Source organism: Manduca sexta, chromosome 26, assembly GCF_014839805.1.
Source record: "Manduca sexta isolate Smith_Timp_Sample1 chromosome 26, JHU_Msex_v1.0, whole genome shotgun sequence".
Lineage (NCBI taxonomy): Eukaryota > Metazoa > Arthropoda > Insecta > Lepidoptera > Sphingidae > Manduca > Manduca sexta.
This window is the reverse complement of record NC_051140.1, coordinates 2913612-2927417: the sequence shown is the minus strand read 5'-3', so window position 1 is coordinate 2927417 and position 13806 is coordinate 2913612. Positions and strand designations below refer to the sequence as shown.

The window sequence follows — 13806 nt, the reverse complement described above, 5'->3', positions numbered from 1 at the left end:
ATTAACGGACCTTTAGAAATATAATGACGTGAATGTTAAAAATATCGAAAAAACTATATTATAATACTTTGAACGCTTTGTCCCTTTTCTAAAGTTTGCCATAGCTACATAAAAATTCGTTTCTTTAACGTCATTGTAATTCTACAGGTGATATTAAATAACTACATACCGGGTTGAGCTACGTTTCAAATATCGGACCTCGCCGGACACCTCTTGTAAAACACCGGAACATTTACTGTAAACTAGCGATAAATTAAAACCAATTGCATGTTAACAAATTTGGAAGAAAATAAAACATACCTATCAATTAATAATATACAATACCAGCCCTGTATTATATACTAACTCACTGCTGGACACGGGCCTCCTCTACTACTGAGAGGGATTAAGCCTTAGTCCACCACGCTGGCCTAGTGCGGATTGGTAGACTTCACACATCTTCGAAATTCTTAGAGAACTTCTCAGATGTGCAGGTTTCCTCACGATGTTTTCCTTCACCGTTAAAGTGAACGATAAATTCACAAAAAATACACACATGATTTTTTAGAAAAGCCAGAGGTGTGTTCTTGGGATTAGAACCTGCGGACATTCGTCTTGGCAGTCCGTTCTACACCCAACCAGGCTATCGCCGCTATAGTTACCTGTCAATCAGTTTTAAATAAATAAAAAAATATATAATTTAGTACACCAAATATTTATTTTTGTAACATTGTGGCGGTGTTTTGGAGAAGGTCCTGTCCCACGATAAAGTTAACTTTCTGTCTGCCCGGCCGCTGCGGCGGAGTCACCACGTTGTGCTGCTGCAGCAGGTGCTTCTTCCAGTAGCACCGCCGAGTGAAGCACGCGTGGCATACGTCGCATTTGAACCTGCACGCATTAACAGACACTGCTTTTTAAATGATTTATGCAATAATACACATCGCACTCTTAATAAAATAATGACCTATTTCATAATTGTTAATTTGTGGCAGTTGTCGGAAAACTAATTTTTGTTTGCTAATTTTTTTTTAAGTTGCTATAAAATTGAGCTTATTAAAGATAGGTAAAATATGAAAACTATAGCATGAAACAAAAAAGGAAAAAACTAAAAGAAATTCGTTGTTTGACAATTCCCACAAATTGGCAATTTTGGAAGGGGTCATTATTTTATCAAGAGTGCGATATATAGTCTTACTTATAAAAACTTCGCAAAGTTAAAACACAAATTTACTCGATCAGCTGTAAGTCAAAACCCGCCATCTAGCCTCTAAGAAGGTTTAAACTAGGAAACCGGTGATTTTTTTGACAGCTTCTTAAACAATTCTTAATCACCTATTAGGGCTAAAACAAGTTTATGAGTAAGACTGATAATATATGTCCCTTTATATGTACAATATAGCAACGATAGGATAGTCCGTAGTGAAGGCTTGCTGAACCCACAAAGGCTGCAGTCTTCGAAACGGTAGAAATTAATAATATAAAAAAACATGATAAAATGCGGTAAACAGTTTTTTTCAATGTTTTAAATTCGTAAACATAAATCATTAAGATGTAGATTGGGGAGGGGAACATAGAATGGACGCAGCTACTTTTTAAGTATAAAATTTGTTAATGTCCCATAACATTAAAAATTAGTTTTTTAAATTTTAGGAACTATATTAATAGAGGGGGTAGCAAATGTTTAGTAGGTCCCGGGGCGGGAGATACCTAGACTACACTACTGTGTACACCCGACGCCCAGCGTTGACTCGCATAAATTCGCCTGCTATAGTTACTCTTAAATTGTTTACATTAGAAACGTACTGCAGCGTGCTGAGCGGATACTCGAAAATATAAAAAAAAAAATAGATTTCGCGCGATACGATTGTTTTCAAATCTAATCCGGGCAGTTGGATAAGATAGAGATCGAACTCCCATAGACAGGGGATCGATATAATAATCGATTTTAAAATTCAGAGATCTGTCAGTCACACACTAACTAATTAGATAACATTTTACTGTTTACGTCAGAAAGGGAACAATAGGTCTATAACATGATATTTCTCACCAATGTAATTCTTTTATTACTTTGAATGACGAGACGAGCTTGCCGTTCGCCTGATGGTAAGCGATACGACCGCCCATAAACAGTAAAAACACCATCCAACACCTTGAATTACAAAGTATTGTTTGGTATTCCGCAGCGCTCGCTATCCTGAGACATGAGATGTTAAGTTTTTTTATGTCCAACACACACATACACAACACAACAGACAACTACTTGGCAATAGAAATAGACATTACGGTGGTACCTACCCAGGCTGTCTCTCACATATGAGAGACCTACCACTAGTAAAATGTTATATGACTGATCCTTAATAAGTAAATATAAAAATTAACAAGAGCGTTGTCTAGGTCTGGTTTTGGGACAGTCGGTCGTCACTGGACACTCACCGCCTGATCTCGTTGTGGGAGTCTGTGTGGCGGTTGAGCTTGGTGCGGTCGTAGAACCGTTTCTCGCAGATGGTGCACTGGTACCGTTTCTCCCCCTCGTGTACTCGGCGCGTGTGGTTGATCAGGTTCGACGAGGTGTAGTACGATGCCGTGCAATACTCGCATTGGAACAATTTAATACCTGTGATTCAAGTAAAGAAAACATGTACTATAATATTTTACTGTTGTGAAAAACGGTTACAAATAATTATTAACTGGTGAGACCACACTTTAATTATTAAGTTATTACAACCAGTACATCATTTTAAAAATATTGTATTCTGCTGGTACCTATAATGGGAAACCCTGTCCTACAGGTAGCAGCAACCTTCCAGTGTCACATACTTTATCCGAACTGACTTTGGTGACAATAATGGCAATATGATTATGTCCACGTTTATACATACAAAATTTGACTGCCTCGGTGGCGTAGTTGTAAGTGTACACGGAACAGAGAGTGCACCTGTGTATTCCGCACACACTTGTGCACTATAATATCTCCTGCGTACCTGGCTGATCTCCGTTGAGATTGGCCGCCGTGGCCGAAATTCGGTTAGGAAGGATTCATTCATACATACAAACGAGTAACATACCGTCGTGGCGGCGTACGTGTTTGATGAGGTCATGCTTGTACCAAGTCTTGTAGTCGCACTGTGCGCATGCGTACTGCGGCGGCGCGTGCGATCGTACGTGCGAGTAATGTGACGCGCGGTGAGTCAGCACCTTGCCGCAGATCTACTCTCGCCGACCACATGCAACATGTTAATTGATAAATATTAAATTACCTCCGACTTTCTTTGGAACCGAACTTGATGAATATTATCGGTCGTGTTGTTTATAATTAAGGGTAATTATTATAACACAACATCCTTAGAGTGCATCTCAATCGTAAGAATCCGTTTAGGCTTAGCTTGTATGCAAGAACCCAACAAGCTACGCGCGTGAAGTTTTATTCGAACCGCACGCGACACATTCCCACCAGAGTGAAGACACCACAATCAATATATTTACATATGTCATAAATTTCTTGTACTAAATAAAATATACAAAGACACTTGAGAACTTCCCCCATATTTTAGTAGCCGCTTAATAGACTTAGGTTTCTCAAAATGTCATTGCATTGATGTGTTTCAATGATACATTTTCTTATTATATTATAACATAAGAGTTACCTCACAAACCCAACACTCGGTATCTCTGTGGTAATCCTTTTTGTGCATGATGACTTGTTCTTTGTTTTCAAACTTCAGCTTGCAACTGCTACAGCTCAGCCGGTCTAACTGCACCTTCTTTACAGGCTTTAATTTCTTTTTCTTTACCACCTTGGACTTCTTATATGGGCCACGTTTTTTTCGCACAACTCGTTTTTCAGTGTCTGTAACACTGGCATTTAAGATAGATAGTTACTAGTAAAAGAAGGTTTTATCTTGTTGGTGCAATGCTTGTTTAGTTTTAGCAGCAAATTTAGTTATGCAAATAATATTTAATGTAACTATAAAACATTGGGTATGGTTGTGTCTGATATTAACCCAGTGGCGCTGTTGGTTGACTGTTATTAATTTTAAGTTCATGTATTATATTGTTAATATAGCATCATACAGGCACTAACTTTTGTTTGTGGAGTCACCTGCGTATAATTTAAATTTTAACAAATATTTCAAAGAAGTTCCCAGTCTTTTCTGGGGATTCCAGTTTATTTCATATCTAATATTGGTGTCATTCATTAATATTGGTGTACTTGTCTAGTTGAAAAAAACTGTATTAATACTAAGTCGAGGACAAAACTAAAAGCTTGTTAATGAATCTAACTAAGTCTTATTGCTAAGTCGAAGATAAAACTAAAAGCTTGTTAATGAATCTAACTATGAAGACACAGAGATTCTTAAAAATACATGAATAATAATTAATTATTTTAAAAAATTATAAGATTAAATAAATGTAAGCAAACACAAACTATAATATATGCTATACTTTACATAATATATGTATAAGGAATATTGAAATATGTGAAATTAGAGACAATATCTATAATATAGGCCCAAAGTGTTGCAAGCATACCTGTTAAAGGGAATAACTATTTAGCTAATCAAAACTAAACTTAGAAATATAATTAAAACTTGGATAACAATATTATTCATATGAACATATGTATTTTATTTTGTAACAATTATGTACAAATTTATATATATTTTCATACTTTTACTAACTTATGTAATTTTATTTATTAGGTTTTCCAGCAGACTTAACACCACAAATTAACATTGAGAGGTAACAGATAGAGGTACTTTTCATGTCAGTTGAACCACTTAATGAATTTTAATGAACTTGTGTGTAATACAAACTTAAATCATAAAGGACAAAGAATATTTTTATCCTGGAAAAGTACATCATTGGAGTATCATCCCAGGACAGTTTTCCATGCTGGCAAAGGCGCAAGCAAAAGCTGATTGATAATATATTTACCTAATGTCTCTTATTATTGAGCCTTTCAAGCCCTTTTCATCATGCACTGCTGACAGTTCATCCTGACACCCAACATTAGTGTCATCACACTCATTACTGGCACTTAAATGATCATCAACTTCCATGCTCGCCTCTTTGTAAGATTCCTTTCTATCATCATCAGGTGCTTCGCTTTTTATAACTGGTGTCACAAACTTTCTGAACACATTGTTGGCCAATAAACAAGACATTTTGAATTCATAAGCTATAGATAAATTACTAAGGCAAACATTGCAAATTTTTGAAGGCAGACAATCGTCTTGTTTGAGCTGGAATGAAAAATTTTGCATGTTAAAATTCTAACCATCAATTATTTGAGACATGTTTCCTCTATTTATCAACCACATGTATAAGTATTTAGAAAAAAGAATGACTGAGGTATTAATCAGTACAAAACAACCACATTTTCACATAAAATAAATCTGTATTTCATGTTTAAATACTGAAGTTTTATAATAGGTACTTAGTGGTTCTACAATGAGAAGGTATGTTGAAATCGTTCTTTTTATTATAGCCTCGACGCATCGTCATAATATACCATTCAAATATAATGTACATTAAGAGTGAAGATAAACTTACCAGAATACCAGTACAAAATTCTATTCTGTCAATAACATTTATATGTTCAGTGTCGAATAAACTACTCATATCGGCTCCTAGGGACATACACACTCTGCACGAGTCCATTACACCATCTAAATCTGACTTAATTAGTTGTTTTTCGGTTGCTAGTTGTTTGATATCCATCATGAAATACAAACAACAGCAGAAACAACAGCATCAACAAACAACAGCAGAAAAGGCAGAAACGTTCAGTATCTTTAGAATTAAGCAATATTATAAAACTTATACATAGAGCCTGTATAAACAGAACCAAGGGTTCAATGTTTTGTTTTTTTACTACAAAGTACAAATAAAATTATAACACATATATGGAAAAACCTAAGACCTAAGTTAACTTCAGTTTATACTTTGTAAAATTTGGGATGAGCCTTGTGACAGCTGTCAATTGTCATTGATATCAGGTAGGTATACTCTAGATTTCTGGACGGTACAATTTCCGAGTATAGTTTGCATGAAAAATTATCATACTTTATTAGTGCAAATGCAGTTATAGCAACGCTCCTTACCACCGATTACAAGATATCTATTTGGCAAATAAAATAAAAAGATATTTTATGGATCAGCGATGTGTTTAATCGATTAGAATTTTCATAAGAATTGACACTGATCTGGTATATTTGAAATGCCCTAGATATAATTTTTATTATGTTACTGTTACGAATAACACGCTAGTTACTTCCCATACGGATCGCTGCTCGCCTCAGCTTCGCCGCAATAGCAATGTAAAATATAATACGCCTGCACTTTTTTCTATTGTAGTATCTGTCGCGTTTCATTGCTTGGCTAATATAGCAAGAGAGGGGATCCAAGGATAACGCGTCCGTGTGAGACCGTATTAATTTTGTCATGCGTTTGTTTAGTTTATCGTATTCATATAGACAGACAAATCAGGCAGGGGGACTTTGTTTTATAATTATATGTAAGGATCATGATTGGAGACTATCATTATCTTCACGCTAAAACGACCAATTTCTGTGTTTATTTGTAATAAACAGAAATATTCGTGTACTGAATAAAAATGAAATCGGTTCGATACAAAAACAATTATTAACGTAAATTTTTTGAAATAATTAAAACCGTAAGTGGAAGCAGTGGTCTAAAAGTTAAACTACAAAACCTAGAGTATGAAATGAATAAATCGATATTTGAAATAATTGTATCGATTAAATATAACGTATGAATAAATGAATTAAATATTGCGTCCTGTCCCTATTCGTTATGGTGTCAGGCCGTGCCACTTGCCACTGCGCTAGACGCCGCGCCGCCGCGCCGGTTCACTTTGGGCTGCGCGCCGGCGGACGGCGGAAATGTATTGAAATGTTGGCGGCTATCCGCTGTTTTTTGGCTTTGATTATTCTTTCTTCGTCTTGCATTGCCTAAAACATACTAGGTAAGTGTTTTTCTTGTAAAGATATTAAGAACATTTGTGTTGCAAAAGTTTTAGGTTTAAAATTGTAACGGTATTCGATTTTGATGGTCTATATTCATTACATATTTTGAATTTATAACGATTGGAATTGCTGATTACTATAGTTTTTTTCTTTTTGGGATAAAATTTTTGTTACGAAAAGAACTTTTTATATATATTTCAATTACCTACGCAGAACATTTAATGTTCCGATTTAGTGAGGGGGTAGTTGTCTATCTTTTATGTAGTATGAATAATGTTGGATTTTTAGGTTCACATATAGCAGCTCCTTAAAAAATATCCTATTGCATATATGGTTGGTGCGTTATTATTGTGAATACATCTACCTACGGGACCTTGAATGGTACCTAGTGTAGGAAATGTTAACGTTGTGTTAGAGTAACCTATTGAGATTTGTAGTGACTACTTTACGTATAGGTGAAATAATATCCAGTTAATTGATTTTTTTTTTATTTTCCGCTAATCATTACGCCAATAATCGACATTTGCTACATGTCTACCAATATAGGTACATATTATGCGCGACGAAGTTTGGAGGTGTCGCGGCAGCTGAGGCTTGCATGAAGGGTCATTTAATATTACTGGGTTTATTATGTATCAGCCAGTTTAGTGATTCTGAAACAAATTATACATATTAAAAAAAATTGGTGATTTGTGCCATTTTATATGTCCACCATTAAGTTAGTTGACCTTGGTGATGAAACATTCACTTACCTTACCATCACATCACTATTTAACATTATTTTAAGTCTATAGTATTGTATCATTGTGTTATTGATAATAATTATGTATTTATTTTAATTTCCAGGTGTTGTAGTCGGCTGCTGGTCTCAGTTGATTTTCTAATCAGCTATTGTAAGAATTAAGTATGTGTTTGCAGTAAGCAATAACTAGTTACAATATTATTTGAATAAAAAATTCAAGTTCAGACAATATTCTAAGAAGTCCATTGGAGAGTTTAGAACTTGTATTTTTTTTTTAAATCTTTATTTAAGGAGCTTGATCGTTAGTATTTGTTTTGTTTTTGCAACAACACTTTTTGTTATTACAGTAGTGGCACAATATGTATTCAAAGGCTGGTATTACTATTATGATAGTGAAAGTATAAAACAATAATTTTCAACAAGAATTCAACAGAATAATTTCACCCTGCATTGATTTTATTAATATACATTTTTTTCTATTCCTCCACCACCACAGTATGTATAATCAAGGCTGGTCATTGTTTTTTTAACAGTCAAATTTTGTTTTGTTTAGCAGTCTGAAAAATATTCAGTCCTGAGGGTTGCTATTTCTTGGTTGTAGTTTTGAAACCTAATTTGTACTTGAAGCATCTTAACTCTGTCCTCTTTTAAACTGTTTAAAAAATGCACTGATTGTTTAATGTTTTTTGTTGAAACATGCAATAAGTGCAGGTGCAGATGTCCATAATAGTATGTTGTGTTCATATTTGCACCATGGTGTTTTGGATCTCCATCAATGCAGGAAAATATAGTTGTCCCTCTAAGACAGTGAGTTATTGGTTGTCATAATTATTGTGGTCCACTTTTTTTGGTTTTATGTTTTTGTCATTTCAATGAAAAGAAAACATTTGACAGGACCCCCAAACTATCACTTCACATGCACATATTTTTTTTATTTCTGTGATAGTGATTGATAATTTTTTTCTCTAATACCAGCTACAATGAAAATGAATTAATTTAAATTTGCTAAGGGTTTGAAATATCTTGTTTAGATGTGGTTTTTAATACTACTTTGTTCCAACGGCATGTTTAAGTGCTTTTATTGCTTTGTTTTTATATTGTTATCTGGGCTTAAATTTAGTCAGAATTTTGAGATCTCTTATGTTTAAGAAGTCACAAATGAATAATACTAAGAATTTTTCAGTGGCAAATTTTGATAAATGCTTATTTTTTGTGATTGCCACGCTTTTGTTAGTTTGTTTTAGTTCTCAGCTTGTATTCTTAGTTGCAGTTTGAGTTTATTACAACATAAAATTAGTGAAACTGGGTCTAGAAACAATCTACCATGAAGTGATTTATTACAGACATGTCTGATTCCATATTTTACATCAAAAGCTAGTTCTTGGTTTGTAATAAATAATCAGACATACAATATAGTGTGGTTGATAGATTTTGTGTTTTGTTTTTTTATATTGTTTTCTTATGGTGATTTTTGATTATTTTCTGTAAAATTGTCTTTCATTGTACCATTCATAGCCAAAAATAGTCCGAGTTTACAAATTTTCTGTATTATTTATAGATCAGAATTGGCAAAGTTTTTTTTAAATATATTCTTGTCATATTAAATAAAAGTTCAGTTAATCTTTAAAATTTTATCTGTAACAATTTAGCCCATTTTAGAAATAATAATACCAGCCTTATACTATACATTGTCTTAATGGTGCTGAGAGCATTTAGGCCTTACTGCTCCAGGCAGACCTAGTGTGTGCAGCTGTGTGGCAGTGGTTTGGCAGAATTAATATACTGTACATATTCATAATTAAAATTCTGAAGTAAGCTTTCCTTAACATGTTTTTAAAGTAAAGAAAAACATGGCGGGGAAATGAATTCATGGGTGATAGACATGGGACTTCTGTTAGTGACACTACATGTGACATTATTTTTGTGGCTTGTTCGTCAGATTATGGACGACGTTTGAGGAAAGCTATATCGACATTGTGTCCCGATATGTGTAAAGTTATACTCCAAGGTTGGGCTACCAAAAGAATCAGATAAATATATGTGCGTTGGGTTGTCTTGCAACCATGTGACCTCGTCTTTACAGTCCGTTTTTTTCCCAACTAAGTTTGTCGCTGCTTAAATCCCCTAAATAGATAATCAATTGCCACATGTCAGACTTAGCATATCTTGAGGAATGGTGTTTGTAACATTAAGACATGGTTTGTACGGAATTTGAACACATACGGATAATTAAATGGAAACTAAGAAAGGTACCATTTTTATTTGGAAGTCTTCTTTCTCATTACACGGTAGTCTCCGAAATCACCTGATTTCAATGAAGTTTGTGTGAGTGTGTTTAGGTGGTCCCAGATTGAAATCCCAAATTACTCTCTTACTAACAGATTTAAAATAATAGTTCATTTTTTTCCTGTCTTATCCCTAAGATATTTAAATTCTATCTCCAGGTACAGTCTTTGTAAATAAGTCGGCGGTAAAATATTGCATCGTTTATGACAATCTTAATTTTTAATTAAGCAAATTGCGCTTTTATTGTTTATATTTAAAACACACACTGTCCTGATGAAATGCTTTTATACCAGTTAACAGTTTCGTTAAGCATATAGCTTCTTTAGTTGCTCAGGCAGCCATAACTTCTGCCTGTATTGTTGACACAGCAACACCCTGTTGATGCTGTGTAGCCCGTGTTATGGCATCCTCTTTCTTTATGAACACATAGTCATTCAGGGACGTGCATATAATATTCTTGGCATAGTCTGTATCGCAATACGCTGTACATAGTTATGCTTGGTTGTTTATATTGTTTCAATAAAGTATCTCATTATTTTCTTTATTACATTCCAATGAGAATAATTATAACTATTGAGGTATCTTCTCACCAAACTTTCTCCATGTAACATATGGCAATCATAGGTCTGCTTACTATGGTCAATTGCGTTAAATGTTGAAATTTGTGATGAAATATTCACTTACGTTGCCATCACGTCGCTATTTAACATTATTTTAAGTCTATAGTATTGTATCATTGTTATTAATAATAATAATTTATTTATTTTAATTTCCAGGTGTTGTGGTCAGCTGCTGGTCTCAGTTGATTTCCTAATCAGCTATTGTAAGAATTAAGTATGTGTTTGCAGTAAGCAATAAGTAGTTACAATATTATTTGAATAAAAAAATCAAGTTCAGACAATATTCTAAGAAGTCCATTGGAGAATTAAGTATTTGTTTTATTTTTATAACACTATTTTATTATTATAGTAGTGGCACAATATGTATTCAAAGGCTGGTATTACTATTAGGATAGTGAAAGTATAAAACAATAATTTTCAACAAGAATTCAACAGAATAATTTCATCCCTTGCATTGATTTTATTATTATATTTTTCTTTATATTCCCCCACCACCACAGCATGTATAATCAAATCTGGTCATTGTTTTTTTAACAGTCGAATTTTGTTTTGTTTAGCAGTCTGAAAAATATTCAGTCCTGAGGGTTGCTATTTCTTGGTTGTAGTTTTGAAACCTAATTTGTACTTGAAGCATCTTAACTCTGTCCTCTTTTAGTCTTTTTAAAAAATGCACTGATTATTTAATGTTTTTTGTTGAAACATTATGCAATAAGTGCAGTTGCAGATGTCCATACTAGTATGTTGTATTCATATTTGCACCATGGTGTTTTGGATCTACATCAATGCAGGAAAATATAGTTGTCCCTCTAAGACAGTGAGTTATTGGTTGTCATAATTATTGTGGTCCACTTTTTTTGGTTTTATGTTTTTGTCATTTCAATGAAAAGAAAACATTTGACAGGACCCCAAACTATCACTTCATCTGCACATATTTTTTTATTTATGTAATGTTTGATAATTTTTTTCTCTAATACCAACTACAATGATAATGAATTAATTTAAATTTGATAAGGGTTTGAAATAGCTTGTTTAGAAGTGGTTTTTAATACCATTTGGTTCCAATGGCACGTTTAAGTGCATTTATTGGTGTGTTTTTATATTGTTATCTGGGCTTAAATTTAGCCAGAATTTTGAAATCTCATTTGTTCAAGAAGTTGTAAATGAATAATACTGAGAATTTTTCAGTGATAAATTTTGATACATGCTTATTTTTTGTGATTGCCACGCTTTTGTTAGTTTTTTTAAGTTCTCACCTTGTTTCTTGATTGCAGTTTGAGTTTATTGCAACACATAATAAGCGAAACTGTGTCTAGAAACAATCTACAATGAAGTGATTTATTACAGGCATGTCTGATTCCATATTTTGCATCAAAAGCTAGTTCTTGGTCTGTAATAAATAATCAGACATACAATATAGTGTGGTTGATAGATTTTGTGTTTTGTTTTTTTGTGGTGAATTTTGATTATTTTCTGTAAAATTGGATCATTGGATTTCATTGGAACGTTAAAGAAAGTGCCAAAAATAGTCCAAGTTCACAAATTTTCTGCATTATTTATAGATTCCATTTTTTAATATATCCTTGTCATATTAAATAAAAGTTCAGAGTTAATCTTTAAAATTTTAACTGTAACACTTAGCCCATTTTAGAAATAATAATACCAGCCTTATATTATACATTGTCTTAATGGTGCTGAGAGCATTTAGGCTTTACTGCTCCAGGCAGACCTAATGTGTGCAGTTGTGTGGCAGTGGTTTGGCAGAATTAATATACTGTACATATTCATAATTAAAATTCTGAAGTAAGCTTTCCTTAACATGTTTTTAAAGTAAAGAAAAACATGGCGGGGAAATGAATTCATGGGTGATAGACATGGGACTTCTGTTAGTGACACTACATGTGACATTATTTTTGTGGCTTGTTCGTCAGATTATGGACGACGTTTGAGGAAAGCTATATCGACATTGTGTCCCGATATGTGTAAAGTTATACTCCAAGGTGGGATACCAAAAGAATCAGATAAATATATGTGCGTTGAGTTGTCTTGCAACCATGTGACCTCGTCTTTACAGTCCGTTTTTTTTTTCAACTAAGTTTTTCGCTGCTTAAATCCCCTAAATAGATAATCAATTGCCACATGTCAGACTTAGCATATCTTGAGGAATGGTGTTTGTAACATTAAGACATGGTTTGTACGGAATTTGAACACATACGGATAATTAAATGGAAACTAAGAAAGGTACCATTTTTATTTGGAAGTCTTCTTTCTCATTACACGGTAGTCTCCGAAATCACCTGATTTCAATGAAGTTTGTGAGTGTGTTTAGGTGGTCCCAGATGGAAATCCCAAATTACTCTCTTACTAACAGATTTAAAATAATAGTTCATTTTTTTCCTGTCTTATCCCTAAGATATTTAAATTCCATCTCCAGGTACAGTCTTTGTAAATAAGTCGGCGGTAAAATATTGCATCGTTTATGACAATCTTAATTTTTAATTAAGCAAATTGCGCTTTTATTGTTTATATTTAAAACTCATACTGTCCTGATGAAATGCTTTTATACCAGTTAACAGTTTCGTTAAGCATATATCTTCTTTAGTTGCTCAGGCAGCCATAACTTCTGCCTGTATTGTTGACGCAGCAACATCCTGTTGATGCTGTGTAGCCCTTGTTATGGCATCCCCTTTCTTTATGAACACATAGTCATTCAGGGACCAGTGCATATGATATTTTTGGCAGTCTGCAGGGGCGGATCTAGAATTTGTGGGGTCCTGGGCTGAAACTACTTAGGGACCTATCTAAGTACTCAACTAATAGCCATGTCAAAGAAGTGTTTCTAGAATAATATATTATTATTATATATTCTTTATTGCACAAAAAAACATAAATATTACTTAAATCTACGCAAGTATTAGTTGTACAAAAGGCGACCACAGCTTATTGCTGTGGTAGCAATCTCTTCCAGGCAATCTTTGGGTGAGAGAGAAACCGAAATAGTGATATATATATATATATATATATATATATATATATATATATATATATATATATATATATATATATATATATATATATATATATATATAAGAAATTGACAGGTTATGTGTGTGACAGTTATGTTACATAAATTATAATTTATAAATCAACCTTTCTGCATTTTTGTGCTGCAAATTCTTTTATTTGGTCATCA

General features: G+C 33.5%; 1 protein-coding gene and 1 long non-coding RNA gene across 3 annotated transcripts; one reads left to right on the top strand and one right to left on the bottom strand.

Moving 5' to 3' along the window:
* Positions 1–675: 675 nt before the first annotated feature.
* Positions 676–5971, bottom strand: LOC115454720 (zinc finger protein 684-like). Of its 2 annotated transcripts, none has more exons than XM_037443266.1 (6): positions 5533–5968; positions 4915–5222; positions 3624–3834; positions 3045–3186; positions 2413–2593; positions 676–867 (listed from the first exon to the last, which is right to left on the bottom strand). In XM_037443266.1, the coding sequence occupies exons 1-6, from the start codon at positions 5701–5703 to the stop codon at positions 696–698; spliced, it is 1185 nt and encodes a 394-aa protein (XP_037299163.1). In that variant the 5' UTR covers positions 5704–5968; the 3' UTR covers positions 676–695. The 2 variants fall into 2 exon arrangements, with proteins under 2 accessions (XP_037299163.1, XP_037299164.1); XM_037443267.1 differs by lacking the exon at positions 676–867 and adding an exon at positions 1327–2173 and having other exon boundaries at positions 5533–5971.
* Positions 5972–6798: 827 nt separating this feature from the next.
* Positions 6799–13606, top strand: LOC119190738. The gene is made up of 2 exons (XR_005113075.1): positions 6799–6967; positions 7815–13606. It is a non-coding gene; the product is annotated as an uncharacterized LOC119190738 (long non-coding RNA).
* Positions 13607–13806: the final 200 nt, after the last annotated feature.

Excerpts from the sequence above, each read along its gene's own strand:
- LOC115454720 (XM_037443266.1), bottom strand. The coding sequence starts at position 5,703 with ATGATGGATATCAAACAACTAGCAACCGAAAAACAACTAATTAAGTCA. Across the intron at positions 3,835-4,914 it reads TCAATAATAAGAGACATTAG|TGTTACAGACACTGAAAAAC; the intron begins GTAAATATATTA and ends CTTAAATGCCAG. Across the intron at positions 2,594-3,044 it reads ACACGTACGCCGCCACGACG|GTATTAAATTGTTCCAATGC; the intron begins GTATGTTACTCG and ends CTTGAATCACAG.